This window comes from Ascidiella aspersa, chromosome 8 (assembly GCF_963924565.1).
Source record: "Ascidiella aspersa chromosome 8, kaAscAspe10.2, whole genome shotgun sequence".
In the NCBI taxonomy this organism is placed as follows: domain Eukaryota; kingdom Metazoa; phylum Chordata; class Ascidiacea; order Phlebobranchia; family Ascidiidae; genus Ascidiella; species Ascidiella aspersa.
In genome coordinates this window covers 19541856-19564723 of record NC_139454.1, presented here as the reverse complement: position 1 = coordinate 19564723, position 22868 = coordinate 19541856, and the positions used below count along the sequence as shown (strand labels likewise).

The following is a 22868-nucleotide window of genomic DNA, read 5'->3' as shown; positions in this document are numbered from 1 at the left end:
TGGAGAAAAATATAGAAGCGCTCGAACACGAAATAAGTCGCGCCAACAGTCCTGCCGACCCGAGGCTTGCAGTTAAATCAACACAATATAAATGCAGAATGGATCAATAGTAGAAAACCAAACGAACGGTGCGATGATTAGAAGCAGGGCGCGTTGGGCCGGAAAGGGTGAAAAAACATAAAATATTTTCTTAATTTAGAAAAACGTCATGCGGTTAAAAATCGATCAACCGTCTTAAAAATGGTGTCCACGTCTATATACAGATCAAAAAACATTTTTAACAGAGTTATCACGCTTTTTTAGAGACCTATACAAACGACACAACACGAAATGCGTGCAATCACAAATCGATATTTTTTTTTTTTTTTTTTTTTTTTTCCTGGCAAACCTGAACCTTCTGAAATTAAACGCTTCCCAGCTAGAAAGGACGGAAGAGCCTATCTCAACGGCCGAAATTAAGTCTGCGATTAACTCAATGCCTAGAAATAAGTCACCGGGTCTCGACGGATTGCCAGTTGAATTTTACCAAACGTTTTGGCCAGATATAAAATCTGACCTTAATACCAAAAGACCCCTTACTTACCACCAATTACCGCATTATTTCGTTACTAAACGCTGATTATAAAATAATGTCCAACGCTATTAACAGCAGAATTAAAACATATATTGAACTGTTGATTAATCAAGACCAAAATGGTTTTATGAAGGGGAGGTACATAGGCGATAATCTCCGTACCCTCTTTGACATCATGGACTCCTGCGACTTTTGTGAAATTCCAGGAGCGGTGCATAGCTTGTACATTTACAAAGCGTTCGATACAATAAGTTGGGATTTTATTTATTCTTCTCTAAACGCGTTTGGGTTTGGGGATAAATTAATGAACTGGATAACATGTTGCTACTCTGGTCCAACTTGCAGAATAACAAATAACATTTTTTATCATAAGAGATTATAATAGAACGAGGCGTCAGACAAGGTGATCCCCTATCACCAATACTGTTTTTACTATGTATTGAATGTCTGGCGAAGGCACTGCGCGAAGATCTTTTCAAGGAATACAAATTAAACACACCGAATTTAAAGTGCCCCTCCTAGTTGATGACACGTTAATATTTCTCAGAGGCGAGCAAATTGATTTTGATCGGGTATTTCGTGTTAAATGTCAGGTTGCGCAGTCAATATGTAAAAATCCCTTGCGTTTTTTGTAGGTCCCAAACGGTCAAATGAACAAAACCCTATGCAGACAAAGGTTTGGCATGGCCTAACATGTCATTTCGCTATCTCGGTGTGGAAATTCCAATTAGAGATAGAAAACAGCTGTTTTCACTAAACTTCGATAATTCTATTGGAAAGGTCAATACAATTTTTTTGAACATATGGTCGTCCCGCGGTCTAACTCTCTTGGGTCATATATGCATTTTAAAAAGCCTTGTAATACCAACGTTAATTTACAAGTGTAGTGTTCTACCAATTACCTTGCCGAATACTTTTTTTCGTCAATTAAAAACCAAATTATTTCAATTTATCTGGGTCTCCAGTTGGGAAAGAGTAAAAAAGAAATAACTGCAAACATTGAACTAGGAGGTGCAAATATGCTAGATGTCGATTCCTATATTTTAGCTTTAAACCTTAAATTGGTAGCAAAATTTTTCGATGTTAATTACACAGCCCCTTGGAAACTTTTAGAAAAAATGAGTTATCCTTAATGCAGCTAGAGTGCTGGGTTAGAGGCAACCTGGGAATAAACTCAAAACAAAGCGAAAAAAATGTTCCCCTGCAAACTATGCGAAAAATAATATCAGACCTCAGAGCAATAATCCAAATTGTCCATCTAGGACTAGGTAAACCGCACAGCAGGTCAATGTGGGTTTCAAGGAGCGTCAAATTTAAAAACCAAACACTTTACTTAAAGCCTCTCATCGATGCGGGAATATTCGAACACTCAGACTTACTCGATTCTGAGGGAGAAAATCTTAAGTATGACCAATTGGCAATAAAATACGACTTTAACCGAATAACGAAGACTTTAAATCCTTCATTAAAATGATTGCTGCCTTACCACCCGAATGGGACCATACTGGCGATATTTCGAAAAATAAAGGGTGTTTAGTTAACAAATGTATGGAACTTTTTCAAATATGTGAAACTCCAAAGGCTCTTTACAATAAAATCAAGTAGTATGTGTCGATTTTCCCCGAAAAGCAACAAAAAAACTGGGAGCGGGACTCAGGCTTTTCTCCAAATACAACTCCTTGGCAAAAACTGTATTGTAATACCTATAATTGAACAATTGAAACCAAGCTACGCTCGTTTCAAATCAAACTTAACCTACTTGCGATAGTAACAAACGAAGCATTACACTCCGTTGGGAAAACTGACTCCAACTAATGTGTTTTCTGTTAAAATGCTCCTGAAACTATTTCGCACATATTTTATAATTGTCTTCATATTGAAAGCTGTTGGGAAGAAATAACATCTTGGATTCCTCAAAACTTTTAATTTCCTTGCAAAACGACCCTGTAACTCTCCTGTTTGGAACTGGTGTTGACAATGATTTGTTAAATTGGTTACTGTTATGTGCGTGCTTCGTTATATACCGTTGTAAGTACCTATGCAAAGACATTACCGACGATTTCTATGTTTGTTTTGATGATCAAGTCTACAAAACAGGGCCTACGTGTCCGATTATATCAGCAATAACTTGTTCTAAAAAAACAATAAAAACGAAATTGCAGTATATAGCAAACAAATCGTTTTATTTATCAAAAATTAAGATAAATACCCGATTTTATAAAAAAACAGGAAGTTGAACCGTTTGACTTTTTAAGTTAGGGTTTAAGGAGTTGTGGGCCAATAAATGTATAGAATGGCCTTATTATAGGGCTACCATATTTTCAGCAAAAAAGGACCTTTTTTGCCGGCCAGTAAAACGAAAGCAGAATTGTTACGTTTGAGTTGAATGATGTTTTACGCTGATTTTCGGGATATTTGGTTGTTTTGGGATTCTCGAATTAATTTTCGATAGGAAATTTGAAGTTGCTGGCAGACTCGAGCGCAAATTTTGATAAGTTTGTTGCGAGCGCCATGGTTTTCCTATTGGCGCCTACGAAGAGAGTTACAACTTATTATAAGTGACGATTTAAATTCCTACTTTTTAAAATGAAAAATCACACACCATTGCTTTATTAATGGGCTTTTTACATGTGGTTTATGTTTGCAATAACAATCAAGAAGGTAGGACTGATAGGGCAATTTGTTGGAAAACCTTTGTTAAATCAGCAATTCAGCATGTTTTATGGCTACAGTAATTTTTAGGAAATAATTACAACGTCTCGCCTAAAAGTCTTGTTGAAATTTTAAGCAACTAACTGAAAACGCAAAAAAAGAGGACATTTGGGCTTTTTGAGCGTCCTCGGACGACCATTCACTTTTCTTGAAAAACGAGGACAGATTGAGGACGGAAGGACGTATGGTAGGCCTACCTATAATTATTACAATGTACCTCGTATTTAATCAAAGATACGTGACGTAACAGGTTGGGGTTCCATTAAAATTCAGGTTTGTATCAGCTCGCAACATATGATCGGTTAAAACCCTGGTCATTCTGTGAAAAGCAACTATGTTTACTGATTTACCGTTGGTTTATTCGCAATAAATATTCATTCATTGTGAGTCGCACCATCAGGTTTTTCAAAATATTCGGTTTAGTTCCGATTCTGTTGATAAAAAATTTCAACCTAAGTTGTTCGTCCAAACCAGCGGTTCCCAAAATTTATAAAAGTTTTGCCTGGTGGACCTGTTGTAATTATTTTTATATTTAGCGGTTCAACGGTCAGTTAACCCATATTTCTTGCAGTACACTAGTGCAGTCACGATTACTTCTAATGTAACAGTTAACTTTCTAACCAATTCCAACGATTTCCTGATATCAGGTAACAGTAGTATAATAGACGCTTTATGATGTCACAAGAGACATCATAAAACTCGCTATATGATCGAATAATAAACCATTTAACTAAAGACAATAATGATGACAGATAATAATGTTTAAAAAAATTCGCTGAAGTCTAACGTTAAAGACTTTTTCTCCTTGCAGACCCTCTAAATCTGCTGTACGGACCCCAGTTTGGGGAACGCTGGTCAAAACTTTTATAACTCGTTGCCTGAAGGCACAAAAAATTTCAGAGATGACGCACAGCAAAGTTACGTTGGAAATTCTAAAACAAGTAATCTTTGGAAACCTGAGTTTATCGTTCGATGTAGTGAAGAAATGCGCAACTGGAATCCTACTTTAAATACATTTAAGGAGAAGGCGGAATTGTCAGGTTGAAAAGAAAAACTTTTTTTTCGAAGAGCCTTTTTTGCAAAAATTGGTTTACCAAAACACTGTTCCGGCAGCAATCCTTTTCCTGGGGCCTTAAGGCTTATTATTGCCATTTCCAATTGGTATATTGACATCTGTTTAAATGTTTATTTATGTTAATACACTTTGCTATCGGTCGCAAAATAAATCAACCTCCCACTCATCGGACGGTTTCCGCAAGAGTTGTTATGATCCAAAAAAAGTTTCCGAAATAGTGAAAAGATGTCAACGGTCGTTGTTGGTAGTGCGTAGTGTCTGGCTTGTTACAACATTACGTAATGTTGTTCCCTATTGTCATGTCGTCTCGTTACGTAACGACGTAATAAACTCGGCGGCTGGCCACTGTTGGTCATAGTTTTAAGTAAAATTTCCTCGTATTTGTGTTGTTTAACGTTTGTATTTCATTATTTTTGTTTCCTCGTACGTTAAAATTGAGAACTTCAGGTATGTTTGCGATATTAGACGATACGTTTGTATTTAGGTAATGTATGGGTATGAAAAGAAAAAATAGTGACGCTTGGTTTCATAACGTGTTGTACGAACATACGGCGCTGGTCTAGAATCCTACCACAGTTATAAAATCAACGCACAAAATTTGAGTTAAGGTGCGAGTTAGCGTTTGGGTGAGGGTGGGTCAAGTATTATTATATTCTTTATTTAATAATAATACTTGGTCCCACCTTAACCCAAAACGCTAACCCGCACCCTAACCCAAGTAATGTTTCATTGTGGTAGGATTCTAGACCAGCGCCGAACATACTGCCATTGTCAGTTCCAATGAAAGCAGTACAGGTTAGGTAAAAGCTAAAAAACAAAACCGGCTATCAAAACTACGGCTTCGTGATTTAATACTTTGTATAGTTTGATGCACTGGTTTCTACGAACATTTTCTTCCAGGGTTTATATTTAGGTAGGTTTTGGTGCGAGTTTGAGTGGGTGAAAAAAATGGTAGAGTTCTAGACCAGTGAATTCCATATTGTATCATTTCAAATAAGTTGCTTCATAAAAATACGGTCGTTTGAAAATAGAACAGTTTGTTTTTAGGGTCCTTTCTTAAAATTTATTTAGTTTCAGTTCCAATACAAATAAATATCTAATTAAATTATGGAAACTGAATAAAGGTTTAACACTCTCTTGTTGTTTTTTCTGATATGAACATAGATAATTGGTCATTACTTTGTGGAAACCATAAGATTTTTTTATTTGTTTTGGATTTGGGAAGCTAATTGGTTTGTATTTAAGTAAGGTTCGGTAAAAGAAATTTATAATGACAAAATGAATGGTTAATTTAATTCCACAACCGATCGTGTAAAATAAGATTACTTGATTAAGAGATCTGGTTGCTTGACAGAATAGCCAGTTGTTTTTGTGGTGTCTTTTTAGCAAAAACAAAATATACCCTTTTTCCGAAGTTTAGGTGTGCAAATTACCAATTAGGTGTGTACTAGCTAGATGCCCTTTTTTAACTCAAACCTCATTGTATTGAATTCATTTTTTTAGGGGCATTATAACTGTTAGTCTTAGTCTAGCATATAAATCAAAAACAGCTCCTCTGGTAATTGTAATTGTTAACCAACGTTTCGGCAACCTATACAAGCCGCCTTCGTCAGGGTGAATGACACTGAACGCTCGTACAATAAATGGAAAGCATAAAAAAGGAAAAAAGCAAAAATAAACGCGAGCAACGAAACGATAAGAAAATAATTAGCGAGAGGCAGTCGCTTACGTTGGTTAACAATTACAATTACCAGAGGAGCTGTTTTTGATTTATATTACCATGCCTGGTAGCAACAGTTTAGTCTAGCATGTTACTTTTACTCTTATTGTTAGGGTTAGCAATAGGTTTTAACAAATTGGTTTGTCATTTTAATACTTTGACGTGCAGGTTTACAGAAGTGGTTCAAATGTTCCACTTTCAGTTGTAAGACTGTTGTAAAATACAGTTTTTACCAAATTTGTCAAATGTTTATTTAAGTGATTACTAAAATGCACTAGTTATCTTTTAGTCAGAATTTATCAAATGCTTTTTGTGTTGCTTTAAAACTCTGGTACTATTTCCTCATATCTATTTATTTCCTGTTTTATATTTTGTAGGTTGTTGTTTTTAATAGTTTAGTACAAAATGGCCTACTATCAACAACAGGTACAGCTGTTTTTATTTTTTTACTTTTCATATGTAACAAGAATTTCAATAGACTATCAACCCCTAAAATACAAAAACTTTTTGCTTAAGCACCTCATAAAACATTTATGTAGTTTGTTGACTTCATTTTATTGTACTCCTTAGACTGGCAAACTTTGTTGTTTTGTATATATACATAAATATATCTATATCTACATAATTCAATCCCCAAAAATCATGAACCCTGGCAGAATTTGCTGCTTGTTTTTTCAAAGCAGACATGTGAAAAACAAACTCAATTGAACCGACCTATATTAAAAGAGTGCGTGTCACAAACAGACTGCTCAGAGCAAAACAAACAACATGTGTGGCTTACACTAATATCCAGCTCACAGCTTGTGTGGCCAATACTACTCATTAGTTTCCTTTTTTACTTGATCCTTTGAGATTATTTCACGGCCTGATTTCTCTTTCTGCTCTACTGCACAGTGTTAAAAACAAAGATATTTGTTTTCTGATGACAGCAAAGGAATTTAAGATCATAAGTATTGCTTAGCAGTTGAATTGATAAGTACCGCATAAAGTACCTAATTAATTAGCACTGCCTAAATTAATCACAAAAGTTTCTTAAATGTACATTATGATTTTGAAAAATAACTTATGTATGCTTTTATTTAATAAACTAAATTATAATGTGTTCATAAAAAGTTTCAGTTTAATTATATAGGAAAAACTGAATTATGGTTCAACTTTTTGAAACAAAAATATCAGAAAAATTCATTGTGTATATATATATATATATATTCAATGCATTAAATTATAATGCATTCATGTACAATTTCCATTTAATTTATTCAGGAAAAATTAAATTTTGGTTCAACTTTTAAAACTGAAATATGTTTATCGCAGCCTCAGCAGCCAGGGTATGGTGCCCCGGGCCCCCAAGTTGACCCCAGTGTGTTAGCTTGGTTCCAATCGGTGGACGCCGACCGCAGTGGTCAGATCTCGGCCGTGGAGCTGCAACAAGCCCTGACCAACAATGATTGGTCTCATTTCAACATCAATACCTGCTATCAAATGATAGGTATGCTAGTTGTTTAGTGAAATATTTATAAATCAATACATCTAAACCAGTGGTTCTTTTTACCAAAATAATTAAAAAAAATTTTCATTTAAAACTTAAAAATCAATCAATCAAACTAACCTAACTACATTGTATGGTAGTAGGCTGGTAATTTTTATGCAATAACATTTATATAATAGGTATTGTGCATTAAAGTCATGCATGCTTTTATAACTGCTTTGGTTGGACATCCCTGCTTTAAAGCATTAGAATGAATATAAATAATGCTGAAAAAGTAGGTAGCATTTTGAAAAAGTATTAAATAAAACTGCGTTCACTTTCCACAATAATGTGGAAAATTAATAGAATTTTTTTAAGTTAACAAAAAGCTTGTTATTTCCTCACGGGGTTTGACATTGATCCTACATCTTACCACAACCTCCAGCCATTATGCTCTTTTGAAGTAATGTTTTACACTTTAGGTTTATTTGATCGCAACTATTCTGGCACGATTGATCTATACGAGTTTAATTCCCTGTGGGGATTCATCAACCAGTGGCGGCAGGTGTTTGCAGCTTACGACCAGGACCGCTCTGGTTCAATCAGTGAAGGGGAGCTACACACAGGTACATATGATATTCATGTGCAAAATATATCAAAGCCTACAAAAGGGCTACCATTGGCCTACCATCAAAAATAAAGACAATCTTATTTTCCTAAACTGTACAGCTATTTGTCTTACTCAAAAATTTTGTATTAAGAGATACTTCACCAATTATAATTTCCATAGGGATCAATCGCGTGGCATTTAGGATGACTTGATTAGATTTGCAACTGTGGGTTTCTTTCAACATATTGAATAAACATTACGGAAAACTATATTTATTAAAACATTTAAAATATGTTCAACCTACATTTTGCAAGCATTTATTGCAGATCTAAGATTTTGCTAGACCACCTCCTATTTTTAAACTAAGAAAATGCCCTGTAGAAATTTTAAAGGAAATCATTAGGATATATATGAATAGTGAACCAAGTGTTGAATACATTAACATTTTGTCACCCTGTAGCATGACTGCAGTGAGGCATAAGAACAATAAACATATGTTATCTTGGATCTTGATATGGTGGTCCTAATTTGTATGAGAAGCCTCACAAAACCTAACTATATGCTCTTAAATCAATAAGTTTATAATTCGGTATGTGTGAATTAAAGTTTGCTAGTCTTAAGTTGACACACAGGTAAATTGATATTGCATTTAGCTACCTTATGTTTTGGTTTTCAATGTTTGCTTGTTGCCCAATGTCGCTTGTTACCCAACGATCTGATTTAGACAAATTTGAAAGCATTTCGTAGCTTAATTGATAAACTGTTAGCTACCAAGTATAATAATAATTTAAAAATATTCCTCTTGTACTTGTATTTGTACTCCAATGTTTCGCTGGCTTTAAATGTAGGTTCATAGCAAGACTATCAAAGCCGATATATAGGTAGGTAGCATTTTGAATGTTTCGAAGAATCCTAAGCAAAGGTTAGAAGTTATAGTCACACGTAGTAATAATATCAAAGCCTATATAGAAAAAAGTAGCGTTGTTAACATTTTGAATATATCTTTATTCATTTTGAACAGATGAGCTGTTATTTTGATTAAATAGCCTAATTTTGTACTTTAAAGTTTGTTTTACCTATTTAGCTAAATCCAAGGTTCTGATATATTTTTTCAGCCTTTACAAGAATGGGATTCAACGTTTCTCCAAACTTTGTTCGCACAGCCATGTGGCGATATGACATCGAAGGTTACCGACAACTGTCCTTCGAACGCTTTATAAACTGCTGTTTAATGCTCCAAGCCCTAACTGGACAGTTTCAACAGAGAGATAAGGGAATGACAGGACAAGCACAATTTGGCTATGACGACTTCATGTGTGTTGCTTTCGCCAATGTTAAGCCATGAGTGGCTTATTCCTTACGGTTCCACTAGCAACTCAAGTAATCTGTTATCATCATTGTAATTTTTCAAAGCACTCTTGAAAAATTTCAAGATGAATTCAAAGCATAAAGCAAAGTATTTTAGCCGACTATTATAACCTCATTTGTAAAACTGTTTGATTGATCCTTAATAATCGTTTATTATTCTAATATTTTGGAGCATAATGGTTGGAGGTTGTAGTAAGACGCAGTAAGTATATTAAAGCCCACACAAAAGTAAGCATTTGATGCTGAAATGAATAAAAATATATTTGAAAATTGAAACGTTTAAAATTCAACCTGCTTCTGTATGGGCTTTGATACTCTTACTACGCCGTACTACAACCTCCAACCATTATCTTAGTAAATATTCGAAATGTTCACACAATGCTACACTGCTGTATAGACTTTAAACTTCTTACTATATATTCTAATATTGTTATATATATATGGTTACCAGAACTGTTTTATTCAAAAAACGTATTTTGCACAGTTGCCTCCAACTTGTCGATTATAAATTCTATTTAATGTTTCTTTTAAGAGAATGTCACATCTATAACATTTTACCATTTTCATAAGTTGATTATATATTATTTATACAAAGTTTGTTGTTGTGTTCCATAGATATTTCTATCTCCATGTGTAATTCATAATTTTTCTTAGTACTGAAAGTTTTTCAATAGCTTAAGGAAAACTGATTTTTCACAACATTGCTTTACTGCCATTTAAATCTAAAATTGCAAATATTTCTGCTGGGTTACTGAGAAATTCCTTGTTTTTCAATGTTATGCAATGTAACTGACAACTCATTTGGATACACCATGTAAGAAATTGTGAAAACTCTGTTGTTGTTGTTTTGCTTCTCCTGTTACGCAATTCCCATTTAGAATGTCACTGTGGGGTTAGGAGAAAAAACTTCAATTTGCAAATATTGGTTATGATAAATTTCAAGCTCTATAAGACCAAATAATATGGGCTTCGCATTTCATTTGCAATGCTGTTGGTTATCAGCAGCCACATAGCCATTTTTCATTAAGTACCGGCAACTGTGTATCTATATACCATTCATAAAGTTCTCTCAGAGCAAGGAAATGTGTCGTTTTGTGCACCGACTGTTCATCGTGTGTATAATCTCAGACGGGATGTTGAATTTGTAGTTAGCCGGTTGTGTTAAGGATGTTTGCGTCACATGCTTTCTTCCATTTATCACATACCACCGATTATTTTGCGGCCCACGTTTTCACACAAGCATTGCTAGTTGCGTTAATTTTCTAAAGCTGCAAGTTGTTTTAGATTGCATAGGCTGTTTTGTTGTTGCGTTAAGTTTGTTTTCAGTCAAGTGAAAAATACTGTATTTATCTTGATTGAAATTTATCCAACAGTCTTTTATGCAGTTGTTAAACTTTTTCAACAGACACTAAAAACGAAATCACACACGTGAATAATTTTAACACTTTTCTGTCACTTAGAAACATTTATCTTAATATGTAGGTGAACTATTAACCATTGTGCGATTCGTCCTATCCTATTTAAAATAATAATTTTTGCAAACAATTTCTTGAGTTGCAAAATCAAAATTGTATTTCTTTGGCTGCATTTGTGGTACTATCAAAAGCTTCAAAACATTTGTAATGCTAACAAATATCTTTTAATTTCAGGGAGGTGCAGAATGCTGGGAAAGAGTGTAGTTTTTTTATTATAGTATATATAACATCACTGTGAATGTTTGTTTATATATACCTTTATATATATATATAATTTTATGAGAGCAACCTGTCTATCCTCAAAAAACAAAGATGACAGGAGAAGGATTTGGATCTGTGACAATGTGGGGATTTAGTCCGGCCATTGACCTACAATCAGGTCAGAATTATAATTATCTTACTCTACCAAAGTAGTATCTAAATACCCCTGCATATTTCTTCATGTTAAACTCTTAATTGTACATTTCCACTATTATTTAGGTTTTTTTTTTTGCTTTTTCGCACCGATGTTTTTGTTACATAACATAATCACAGCTTTGTTTTATGTTTAGCTACTTGACGCCTGCTACACTGTTTAGAATTTTCTATTTGTTACTACAGTACGTTAACTGTACAGGATTGTCACAAGGTCTTTCTGACAATCCTGTACAATATTGAAAAACCCTGTTTTTCACTGACAAATGTATAGAGTTAATACAATGTGTGTTCCCCTGTTGATTTTGTGACATTTTCAAAATGAAAGTCACACAAAACATATTGTGTCTGTTTAGTTTCGGTTTACTAGAATGGTCAAATCTGTGATGAATATGTCTTACAGTTGTTGGTAGCAAAGTTTAACAAAAATCGTTTAAAATGATTGATGCCTACATTTTCTGTTTAAAAGTACTTTCATATGTATGCCATTTAAGTAAATAACCACTATAGAATCAAAATAAATGATTAATAACTTTGAATTTTGAAGAGAGAAAGTGGTTTATCAACCTTCTCATAGATTGATTGCCCCTGAATCCCATTGTCCAACTTTTGAAACTCCTGTTTCGAGTTTCACTCTGGATATTGTTTGTGCTTATTTCCCCATTGTTAAGCTGACTGTTATGCAACACTACTCATTCACAAACAATTTTGGCTGAGTGACCAAATCATCCTCAAATCTTTTATTGGAAGTTGTTTTTGTTGCATTCTTCGACATTAAAAACATTTTTTTTTTGTTGAACACATTTTAATTATATGTTTGATAGTATAAGTTAGGTAAATTTTCTACCTTTTTGCTAAATTTACGAATTAACAATTTCTGATAACAAAATACTATACACTTTGCCTGTGTTTTGTTATAGGTCTAAAAGTTTTTTTTAAATGAGTCTTTGAGTCCTGATTGTTAGGGTTTTAAGGAATGTGTAAAATTTCAATGACAATGTTGCCATTCAAATAATTTTCAGTAAAAAAAGATTTGATGTTACTTTTTAGATTTGATGTTGCGAAAGCGTTCGTTCAAATCTGAAGAGGTCGTGGCCAGCGGTGAAAAAATGGAGGTGATAAATATCCTGATGCTTGGTGCGGGCGACTGCCGACATATTCTTAAGACAATCGCGCACCGAAAACGCCACAAAACAAGAAAAATACATGTAAGAAACCATATTTGGTTATATTGTAAATTGTTCAAAAGTGTTAAAATTGTGAAAAGCGAGTTTAAAAAAATGAATTTTTTTACAAGGTAAATTTATGGCTAAACTGTTTTTTCTGTTGTGCCTAGTTTAGGATGTGTTGCAGCAGTGCACATTGCTCAAATAATCTGCAATTGTTTTGTTTTTTCTCATTTTACATAATTTAATTTTGCTAAATGGAAAAAACATATCGAAAACTGGATGATGTTTCCATCAGAAAAAAATTCTACTATATTTATTAACAGCTGCAAGGTGGCTATATTTCCACATTTATATATAGTTTATAGTTTATGGCTTATGGGTTGCCTAATTATACAACATAGATTGTTTGTTACAGAGCTCATTTTAACAATGCCAGGAGTGCATTCCAACCAATGCAGACTTGTTATTGACGTCTTCCCTTAGAGTTTACAACCACTTACCCTATGCCATAAGCCCATAACCCTACTGCTTTCCAGATCTATGTTGTCGAAAACAACTTGGAACTTCTCGGAAAGCACCTTCTTCTTTTAACACTTGCCCTTGAACCTTCTCACAAGATGGGACTGCAAGGTTAGTAAAAAGCACCATAAAGAAATAGATAATGTTTTAAAAGGATAAAAATGTATTGTTTTAGTTCACTTGTGTCAGTTTTGCAGTACATTTCTTATAGGGGTTGGAAAAAACGAACATAACTGGTACATAATTAAATCAAATTCAAAACATAATGGCTAGAGGTTGTAGTTAGATGTAAAATACCATATAGTAGTAGGTAGAAATTTGTATTACGTCTAACTTAAACCTCCAGCCATTGTGGTCCAAAATTGGTAAAAGTATCTGTGTGTTAATTGTCAGTCACTTTAAAGAAACTAAAGATGCACTCTTCAATTGTTAGAAATGAATAAAAAGATTTAAACGGTTTAAAATATGATGCCTAATTCTGTATGGGTTTTGGTTTTCATTCAATGCCAGTCGAATTAAAAGCTTGGAAATAGAAAGTGGGTTGGACATATACTTTCTCTTTACAACAGCTGTTTACTTGTCAACTTGGACCATTTCATGGTTTCAAGATTTTTTTTACTCATGTATAATTCTGTGCAAATTTTTTGTAGGTACCAATCAACTTGGTCATAAGCAGTGTGCCTTGCTATTTGTGTTTGTACTTGCTATATTTTCCAGAGAAAAAAATTGATAAAAGCATTTAAACGTCTGTTTTTTTTGCTAAATTTGAGTAAAAAGTCTATTTTTTCCTGAAATTAAACTATAAACGTGCCTTTATGGCACTTTATCTGGCTCATAATGTCTCATGCAAGAAAATCTAACAATATATTGGATGTAATACAGAAAAGGTGGAATTGTTTGCGGAGTTGTACGGCAACACGTTAATTCGTCAACAGACGGTGCAATATTTGCAAGAAAAAGCAAACCTCTTTGTGGAAATGATCACTGACCTGGACTATTCTGATGAGAGAATGCCGACAATTGATTTGTCCCAACTAAAGGTGAAATCCAACTACAGTTTAAATCGATCATTTGCTATTTGAGAAGATCTTAGCTTTAATTTCAGACGCCAAAATATTGTAATTGATGTCAATGACTTGGCTTGCCGCGGTTGTAAACAAGTCATGTCCTAGTTAAGTCATTTGCAAATTAACGGAAGTCGAAGTGAAGTTATTTTTAACAAGTTGGTTTGAAGAACTTCTTAAAATATCACTTTCTATTTCAATGTTCCCAAGTGGAGAAAATTTAAAAGTGGCAACCCTTTTTTAAATCTCTCAACACATATTAACAACTTGCCCTTACTCACGTTTGTGAAATGTGTCTTGCAATGTTAAATGAAAACCTACATTTGCAGTTCAGCTGGCTTTAATAAATGTTTTAAATAAGTCTATGCATGTGGCATGGGCCAGTATTTAGAAATGCTGGCTTGCAAAATGGTAAAAAAACATGCATGGTTATGTGAAAGTACAGTTCCAGAGTTCCAGTCCTAGATTAAGCCAAATCTGCCTTTTCACCAAGATTAAAAAACCAATGCAATCACTTGCAAAGTGCAAAACCGTATTTATGATGCACCAATATTAAGCTGTTATGATCCATCAGTTTACAATTTTATAATAGGTTAGGTAGTGTGATCAATAATATTGATTCATTCTGAGCAGTTCTTCTTTAACTGTATTCACCACCAATCGGCATAGAATTTAAAATTTACTAAAACGTTTTGAAAGTTTCTCTAGTTTTCAAAAAGCAAAAATTAAAAAAAAGTCAAACTTATTATGTTTTTTAACTGTATTCACCACCAATCGGCATAGAATTTAAAATTTACTAAAATATTTTGAAAGTTTCTCTAGTTGTTAAGGGCAAAAATCCAAAAAAAAGTCAAACTTAATATTTTGCAGTACAAAGAACGTGATTATTTGGAGGGTATTTTCAAGTTCTGGCGAGAGCCTGACCCGCGCTACTTCAACATTTCAACGATGTGGGACAACCGGCTGAGGCAATATCTTGCCACACGATACGATTCCAGAAATGGGGCCTTTGACTGGGATCTTTCCATGAAGCTGCATGACCTGGGGGTAAGGCATTCTTTCAATAAACTGTTTCTGAGAAAATTAATAAAAAACTACATTTGAAAAACTGAATACATTTGTTGAAAAACAGGGTTTTATAGAATATTATAACGAAAGTATAATTGAAAAATAAAACTACTGAACAGAAATTCTTTGTTAAGAATTTTTTTAGGTTGTTTTTATAATTGTGGTTGTGGCTTAATGTAGAAGAGCGATTCTAAAACATTTCTAATTGCCTGGTGGACCCTTCGCATTTATAAAAAAAATTCAGAGGGTCTGTTTACCCCAAAAAACTGGCCCTTGTGTCTTGTAGTACACTAGTGCAGTCATGATTCTTTGTAATTTAACAACTTTCCAACTAATGCGAACGATTCACTGATAGCAGGTAGTACAGCATAATAGATGCTTTATGATTTCACAATAGACATCATAAAACACGCTATATTATCGAATAATAAAGCATAAATTAAGACTAATAATTTTTAAAAACTGAAAGACTCATCGCGGACCCTCTGAAACTGCTGCACGGACCCCAGTTGGTGAACAGACCCCAGTTTGGTAATCGCTGATGTAGAATAACCTGTTAATGATAGGACATCTACAGATTGATGATTGTTAAAGCAACTAATAAATCACTTGTAAAAACCATACTATGGTATGTATTAATTTAAGCCTTTCAGAAAATGAAAGAAACAACATACTGTTATTCAAAGATGGTTGCATAAATTATCCATGTTACAGGCAACGATGATGTGCAAACAGGAGTACATTCGATGGAGGGAAAATGGTGTTGCTTTCGAGGGAAGAGAGGGAATTTACGATCGTCCCAACAAGACCATGGCAAGTGGCATCATGATTAAAAGGGTGAGTGCCTTGCAACTTCGGCTCTAAATGTTTTTTTAAATTTTTATCCTAACTTCATAGGTGCCAAACTTTCCAAATTCCAGGGATTTATTTTCTAACCAGTGAAAAATTGCTTATTAGTTACAAAATGTTAGCTCTTAGATAACAGCTTTTGCGTTGTTGCATGTTATCTCTAAAACAAATCATTTTGTCTTTTATAATTTCTTATAGCGTCTTTAGGCTAACAAAGTTTTCCTTTTTTTGGAAAAAAAATATTGAATTTATGTTTAATAAAAAATGTGTTTTGGTGGTTCTTTTGGCCTCTTTAACTTAAGTTTTAAACACTTTTAGTTTTAATTTTGCACATTAGTTGATAACTTGGTCAAATTCTAGAGCGATTCAATGGCCTGTCAAGTGTCAAATACTAACACTGAGGGATGTCTGGATGCCAAGTGGTAGTATCTGTATTTGTTGACACTAGGATGGTATCGGCACTAATCCGATACCAAATTAACATTAAATTTTTAGGTTTATTTAACTATTTAAACAACTGTCATTTGCATATTAACCATTATGCTAAACACCAATTGCTCTTAAGTATTTATAAAATCAGTTCACTGGATATGAATAACATTCTTTTAATGTAAGTTTTAGTCAAATGATGTCAGAATTTTTTTAATTAATCTTTGTCGACTGAAATTAAAATTTACCCTTTTAGGTTCAGATAAACAAAAGAACTGCCTTTTTTGTTACACTTAGAAAACTTTAAAAAAGGTATTTATTAAAAATTTCAAATACTTATATTTTTACTTAGTTTATTATTGGCTTAGGAAAAGGATAATTCTAAATTAGTTCTTTGTTATATTTCAACAGAAAGACGGTGAAAAAGTGCCGTGTCGTGGTTTCTGGGGTGATATGGTGACAGGGCCTTTTGTAGCATACGGAGTCGACACAGAAGAAAAAAGCCTGTTAAAAACACAGAATGGAAAACCTTTCAAGGTAAGTCAATGAAACATGCACACACATATGTGTGTTAACAATTGAGATCTAGCCCTTCTTAAGTTGCTTTTTGACCAACGATTACGGCTTACGTTTAATTAGTATACCGAAAGTATCAGAGATTAACAGATTCGGTGAGTCTGCAATGGCTTTTGGTGTACCTTTCAAGGTAAAGTTGAATTGGAAAATTTCCCCCAAGACTAAGGCCCAATGGATTCAATTTCGTTTTACAATCATTGCAAGTACTATAAGCACTATTATATTTCAATTAAAAAAACTAGCAATCATTAAGATTCCAAAAAGGACACAACTAAATAATAAATTTTCTTACAAGAGCCTAAAAACTCAGCTGTGGAATAAAAGCAAAAAAATTGTTATTGAGCCAGGCACATATTTAACCAACGTGTTGTTTTCTGACTCTGCTGCTAGGCAAGTTAATAATTAATTGATGTGAGTTTCACAAGAAAAAACAAAAATATATATAGTTGGACACAACTGGAAAACAAACGCCATATGTTGGTCAGTGTAATTAGTTTTTCATGAGTATAGCTGTACCGAACCAGCTAGTACATTAAATTGCGCTTAGATATTTTTTAATTTTCTATTTTTCTGTTTGTTACATTCTTAACCAGAAAAAAAAACAAAAACATTTCTTATTAGTAGTAGTAAAATAAAAACTATAAATTCATAAATATCATCTTTCTAGTCGAATTAACAGAAGCCTTTGTACAAAATTAAGTCACTCTTGTAGACAAAGCAAGCTGGTAAATAACATCAAAGAAATGGCGTCCGTTGTATCACTTAACATTCGTTTTGTGCAATGGGCCAGCGACAACTGCTCTTCCTGTTTGTGACAAATTGACGATGGGCCTTAATGCGGGAAGTGCCGTTTATATCACACTTCCTGTTTTTTCAACTTATCACGGCAAACCTATTTCTCCTATTAGCTCTGTATAGAATTTCACCGCATAACAATGTTGTTATTATGACCAAAAAAAAAACCTTATATAATTTTGGCTAGACTCCATTAATTAGGTCTGCGTGTGTCAGCTTAATGTGATAGACCTTCTCTTGGCAGTTTAATGTGTTTACTACTAGTTTTTTGCAATAGTATAAAGAAGCATATTGTTTTAGTAAAACACCAATTTTATGACAATCTCTAAAGAGTTGCGGAAAATGTTGTATTTTGAAAATTTCAGCACCTGCCCAATAGCCAAATAGAAAAAATGATCATTTAACAATTAAAACCAGCATTTTTAGGATTATACTGAAAGATTAAATTATTATTTTTTTAAATGATTTTTTTTATCAATAAATGTATAAACTAATACCTCTGAAAATAATATTATTTTTGTTGTTTTATAGCATCGACAGCTATGCTTAGGTGTGTCAATTTTCAAATAATTAATGATTTCAAGATGTTATTCTACCATAGTTGTTTGGAAAATTGTCAGATGGGGTTATGCAATATTAAAAGTTTGTAGTTTTGGAAAAAAAAGGTTTTTTTTGGAAACAGGCATGCAGAAAAGCATGTGAGACTTAAATATACACCAGTATTATGGTATTTACCTATTTTCTTGTGTGAAGTAACGTGTTTGTCAAGTTGAAATTGTTGTAATGTTTAGAAAGTGTCCAACAAACTAACTTTTTAGACGTTTTGTTTTTTAGAATGTTTAAAAACCAATATACATAAATATCAAAGCCATAAAATTTAATCCAAAATTATTATTTAAACTATTTTAGTCTTTTAAATTCCTTTTAAATATAAATTTTTCTTTTTTAGAACTCTGAAGACATAACTTTTCACAACCTGACATCGATGTTTTACGAGCTTCAATCTGGAAAGCGATATCAACTTCCAAGCACAGAGGCAAAACCAGGAGACGACTCTGGAGGCAGAATTGTGGAACTGGACGAAATCATAGAAGAAGACGGAGAGAGGAGAGATTCGGAAAGTGACGGAGGAATTCCCCAAACTATGCACAAAGGCAACCGAGAGTTTTATGGTATGCTAATGTTGTAAACGTAAGGGGAAGAACTTCACTATTGAAATTCCTCGATTTTCCCTGAAATGAAATTATTTTTTAGTTTAATTTGTTAAACCCTGCACTAACCAGCGATTCTCAAATCTTTTCTGCTAGCAACTAGTGGACTTTTCAGTTGCTGCGGAAAACCTGGTTTATAAACGAAACCATTTTCTAACATGCTTATTAAAGCTAAAAAATAAATTAAAATACTACCTACAGCAGACACAATATTTTTACACTTGCATATCATTTTTAAAATTAAAGTTTGAGACCTGAAAACACATATGAAAATCAATCGTGTACCGCTAGTAATAAGTGTACCACAGTTGGAGAACTACTGTCAGGACAAGACAAAATTTGTGCATGCAAATAATTGACAGCTTTAATCTGCCTTAAGATTCAACCTTTCAAAATGCCTAAATGTGAAACAAATGATTAATATTTTAGGCAGTGTAAAAATGACCTATGTAGTTAACTTAAAATTACTGCAGTCACTGTTTACAAATTACTTGACTTAACTTAAGTATTTTTTGGCAACTGTTTTTGACCTTTAGTGAATTGATTTTGAGATGAGTCATTTCAGAAGACTTGTTTTATTCTTAAGTTTTTTAGATCAAAAGATTTCTTATAAAAAGGGTAACTTTTTAAACTTAAAAATATTGCCTTGCTATTTTTTGTTTTTGGTGTTGGAAAAGTATTGCCTTAAATAAATTTACTCATTCAATATAGTTTAACGCTTATTTTGGTTGCCAATAAATTGACTTTCTGTGGCAATGACGTGGACTAGGACATGACATGCATGAAAGATGATTCCCAATGGGACTTCAAATGGAATTTATTTTAAAATGACTTTACTTTTACCTTAGATGTATTTAAATGACTACTTCACAACACCGAAAACCTGCATAAAAAGTTTTAATAAAAATTTTACTAGGTTTTATCCAATTTGTGTTTACGTAAAATAAAATATATGTTCCAAGTCTAGTAACCAGTGGTGTGAATAAGTTATTTCAAAATGACTTCAAGGTCATTTATCCAAAGCAAGTCAAGTCATTTCAAAACAGTGACTTGAGTAAAGTCGTTGGCTTAAGTCATTACTGCACTGCTAGCAATACATGTTTTCGACATCTTTGTGATCAGGTTTAACTAACTCAAAAGCCATTTTGTTGTTCTTTGTTGATCCTTTGCTACTGTGTTCACGTTTGTAGCAACAAATAAACAGTTATCTTATCTTGTGTTGTTGTAGCCCCGATTTCCTGTGAAGAAGTATGTGTGCATTTTCTACCTCTCAATTCCATACCTGACCTGCCGAGAAAGTCAAAGTATAAGCGACTTTTCGACCATGCCTTTATTTCAGCCAGGTATAATTCATGTTCAAACCTATTTGCGCTGTTTTGGATTACTGGTGCTTCATAATGTGTGACGCAGTCATTTCACTATGACTGTGGAAATATTTTTTCTGTTATATAACAAACAGAAATGTCATGTTAAGAATTTATGACCAAAATATCACTTGTTACCTCAAAAACTTTACTGTCAGTCACATAACAGCTATTTTTGGGGGGGAGTATGTTTATTATGGTTGTTTTTTCAACCTGTGTGTCAGATACCAAATTGACATTACTTTGACAAAATAATGAAGCCAAAACGTGCGAATGTATCAGATTTGTAAGCCTAAAGTGGTAAAAGCTACCATGGCGAAAAAAACTTGGCTAAATTGGCCACTTAAATTTATATTGAATCGTAATATGAGATCCTAATTCTTCTTTTTCAGTGAATTGTAAGCATTTATTATAACAAATGGCTAAACAAATCTAAAGTAAAAAACTTAAACCTTTTTTTAATTTTTAGTATGGTTCAAGCACTTACACCTGCACTTGAAGAAATCTTCTGTGATCATGCCACCCTCACCATTGAACTAGTCAAGTAAGTTTTGTTGTCTTCTAAAGTTAAGGGATGACAAATAGTTGAGCAAAAACTGGATTCAATAAATAATTCAATTAAATGTTTTTAAAAAATTGAAGATATATTTACAGGATTATATGTATAAAACCAGAAGCAATATTAATTCCATCAAAACTCTCTTTATTTTACCAAATACCCTTGAAAGGATATCACAAAAATCAGTTTGCCAATCAAGGTTTTCTTGCAGAAAAGCAAGGCTAGAAGAAACAGTAGCCTGAGGTGAGGTTCGAACTTACGACCTCGACCCAAACATACCGCGTCGCTCTACTGATTATGCAACACTCTTGGTTTAAAACTTTGCTTGATCGGCAAACTGTGGACCGCAGAGCCATTTTTAGTGGGCCGCGTGTTACTTTTAAATAGTTTAGTGTTGTCATGTAGTTGTGGGCCGCGTGATAGCCGTACATTCATTGCACTTTATTTTTAAAGTTTGTGCGGCTTATATTAGAGTTTTCCAATGGGCTTCAACGCGCCGTGTAATATTTCTCCTCAAAAAATATATTCTGAATGCGCCACTGTTTTCGTAGTGGGCATTCAATAGCTCGGAAAAGAGTACTTTAGGTCGCGCCCAAAAAAGTTTGCCGACTACTGGTTTAAATAAGCACTTTGTTTTCAGGTACATCCTCGACCTGAACAAGAACCAAGTTGAGGGCTTCGAGGCCAGGGTGGCCGGAATGGCCCAGGACGCCGGGTTTTCCCCCTCCAAAAAGGCCGACGACCCCCCGGCCAGCGTGTCCGGCTGTTTCGCCAAATTCGTCAAAAATTCGCCGGGGGTGCAGTGACCCCCCACCCCCCAGTCCCCTTCGACCTCAACACCCCCCACAACTTGGGGGAGATCACCGACACTGTGATTGTGACGTGTACAATTGCTTCGCGATCGAGGGCACTTTCACCCCCAAAACCTGGCTCCCTGTGTTGTAAATTAGCGATTTTGTTCGACTGTTCGTGTGTGTGTGTGTGTGTGTGTGTGTGTGTGTTTAAGCACGCTCGTGCGTGTGACGTATGTATGTGTGTGTGCGCTGCGTTTGAGTGTTTAGGCTGTCTATATTGCGGGTTCTTAAAGGTCTTTCTACCTTTCTAATCCACACTTGAGTTATTTTGCTTTGATTTACTTCAAGGCCCCATCCCCGTGTTTTTAGGCCATAATACTAAGGACGCTATTCGTAGGGCCAAGTTTTTACTTCGTTGAAAATCTTTCGGTGCATCAAAGTTTTGCAGATTCCTAATTCTCTGGCCACAGTCACAGTTATCTGGCCACAGTCGAAATGACAAGACGCTTGCCATATCAATGTTTTCCAAATAATTTTTATTCTTTGGAAGGTGCAAAAATTCGTGCCAAGAACACTTCTAAAGTTGCATGTCTCTCGATAAAGTAAACGATTTTGTCCGTGAAACCTTTGCCATTATAAGCGTTGGACTTGATCGAAAAATGTTTCCATATTCTCATGTTGCTTAAAAAACAGCTTGCAACAAGCCACTTGAAGCTTAAACTTTTTCTTGAATGTATTATTTCTCCCAAGATTCGTCTAACAGGCGATTTCGCCATCGTAATACTTTTTCTGTAAAATACATTTTTTGGGAGGTGGGGCAGTATGTTTAGAAATTGTCACGTCCTGTGCAAAATTTAACCTGTTGTCATTTCGCGAAAAAAAACGACAAAACTTAGTAAAAAATGAGCCAACTATATGACGTCACCGCTTTTCACGTCACTAATAGCTTTTTGTGAAACGGGTGGTCTTCGTATTACGCAAGAAATAAAGCTTATAGCTAAGTCCAGGAGTCGTCCAACTTGTTTCATAAAAGGTCGAAATAAAATCGTAAAAGT

The 22868-nt window shown here is 34.1% G+C and overlaps 2 protein-coding genes across 3 annotated transcripts; both read left to right on the top strand.

Annotated features, from left to right (window-relative positions):
* Positions 1 to 6423: 6423 nt before the first annotated feature.
* Positions 6424 to 11176, top strand: LOC146136739 (peflin-like). Of its 2 annotated transcripts, none has more exons than XM_083394993.1 (4): positions 6424 to 6507; positions 7396 to 7570; positions 8032 to 8175; positions 9275 to 11176. In XM_083394993.1, exons 1-4 carry the CDS (start codon positions 6487 to 6489, stop codon positions 9502 to 9504), a joined length of 570 nt encoding a protein of 189 aa, XP_083251119.1. In that variant the 5' UTR covers positions 6424 to 6486; the 3' UTR covers positions 9505 to 11176. The 2 variants fall into 2 exon arrangements, with proteins under 2 accessions (XP_083251119.1, XP_083251120.1); XM_083394994.1 differs by having other exon boundaries at positions 6487 to 6507; positions 7405 to 7570.
* Positions 11177 to 11242: 66 nt separating this feature from the next.
* Positions 11243 to 21996, top strand: LOC146136738 (dynein axonemal assembly factor 3-like). Its single transcript, XM_083394992.1, has 11 exons — positions 11243 to 11381; positions 12467 to 12624; positions 13122 to 13215; positions 13987 to 14144; positions 15039 to 15215; positions 15951 to 16073; positions 16926 to 17051; positions 18835 to 19057; positions 20325 to 20439; positions 20930 to 21004; positions 21660 to 21996. The coding sequence occupies exons 1-11, from the start codon at positions 11315 to 11317 to the stop codon at positions 21823 to 21825; spliced, it is 1482 nt and encodes a 493-aa protein (XP_083251118.1). The 5' UTR covers positions 11243 to 11314; the 3' UTR covers positions 21826 to 21996.
* Positions 21997 to 22868: the final 872 nt, after the last annotated feature.

What these genes read in the sequence shown, in the direction of transcription:
- LOC146136739 (XM_083394993.1), top strand. Translation starts at nt 6,487, where the DNA reads ATGGCCTACTATCAACAACAG. An exon ending in TGGCCTACTATCAACAACAG is followed by an intron (nt 6,508 to 7,395) that starts GTACAGCTGTTT and finishes TGTTTATCGCAG; the next exon opens with CCTCAGCAGCCAGGGTATGG. An exon ending in TACCTGCTATCAAATGATAG is followed by an intron (nt 7,571 to 8,031) that starts GTATGCTAGTTG and finishes TTTACACTTTAG; the next exon opens with GTTTATTTGATCGCAACTAT.
- LOC146136738 (XM_083394992.1), top strand. Translation starts at nt 11,315, where the DNA reads ATGACAGGAGAAGGATTTGGATCTGTGACAATGTGGGGATTTAGTCCG. An exon ending in TGAAGCTGCATGACCTGGGG is followed by an intron (nt 15,216 to 15,950) that starts GTAAGGCATTCT and finishes TCCATGTTACAG; the next exon opens with GCAACGATGATGTGCAAACA. An exon ending in CTCACCATTGAACTAGTCAA is followed by an intron (nt 21,005 to 21,659) that starts GTAAGTTTTGTT and finishes CTTTGTTTTCAG; the next exon opens with GTACATCCTCGACCTGAACA.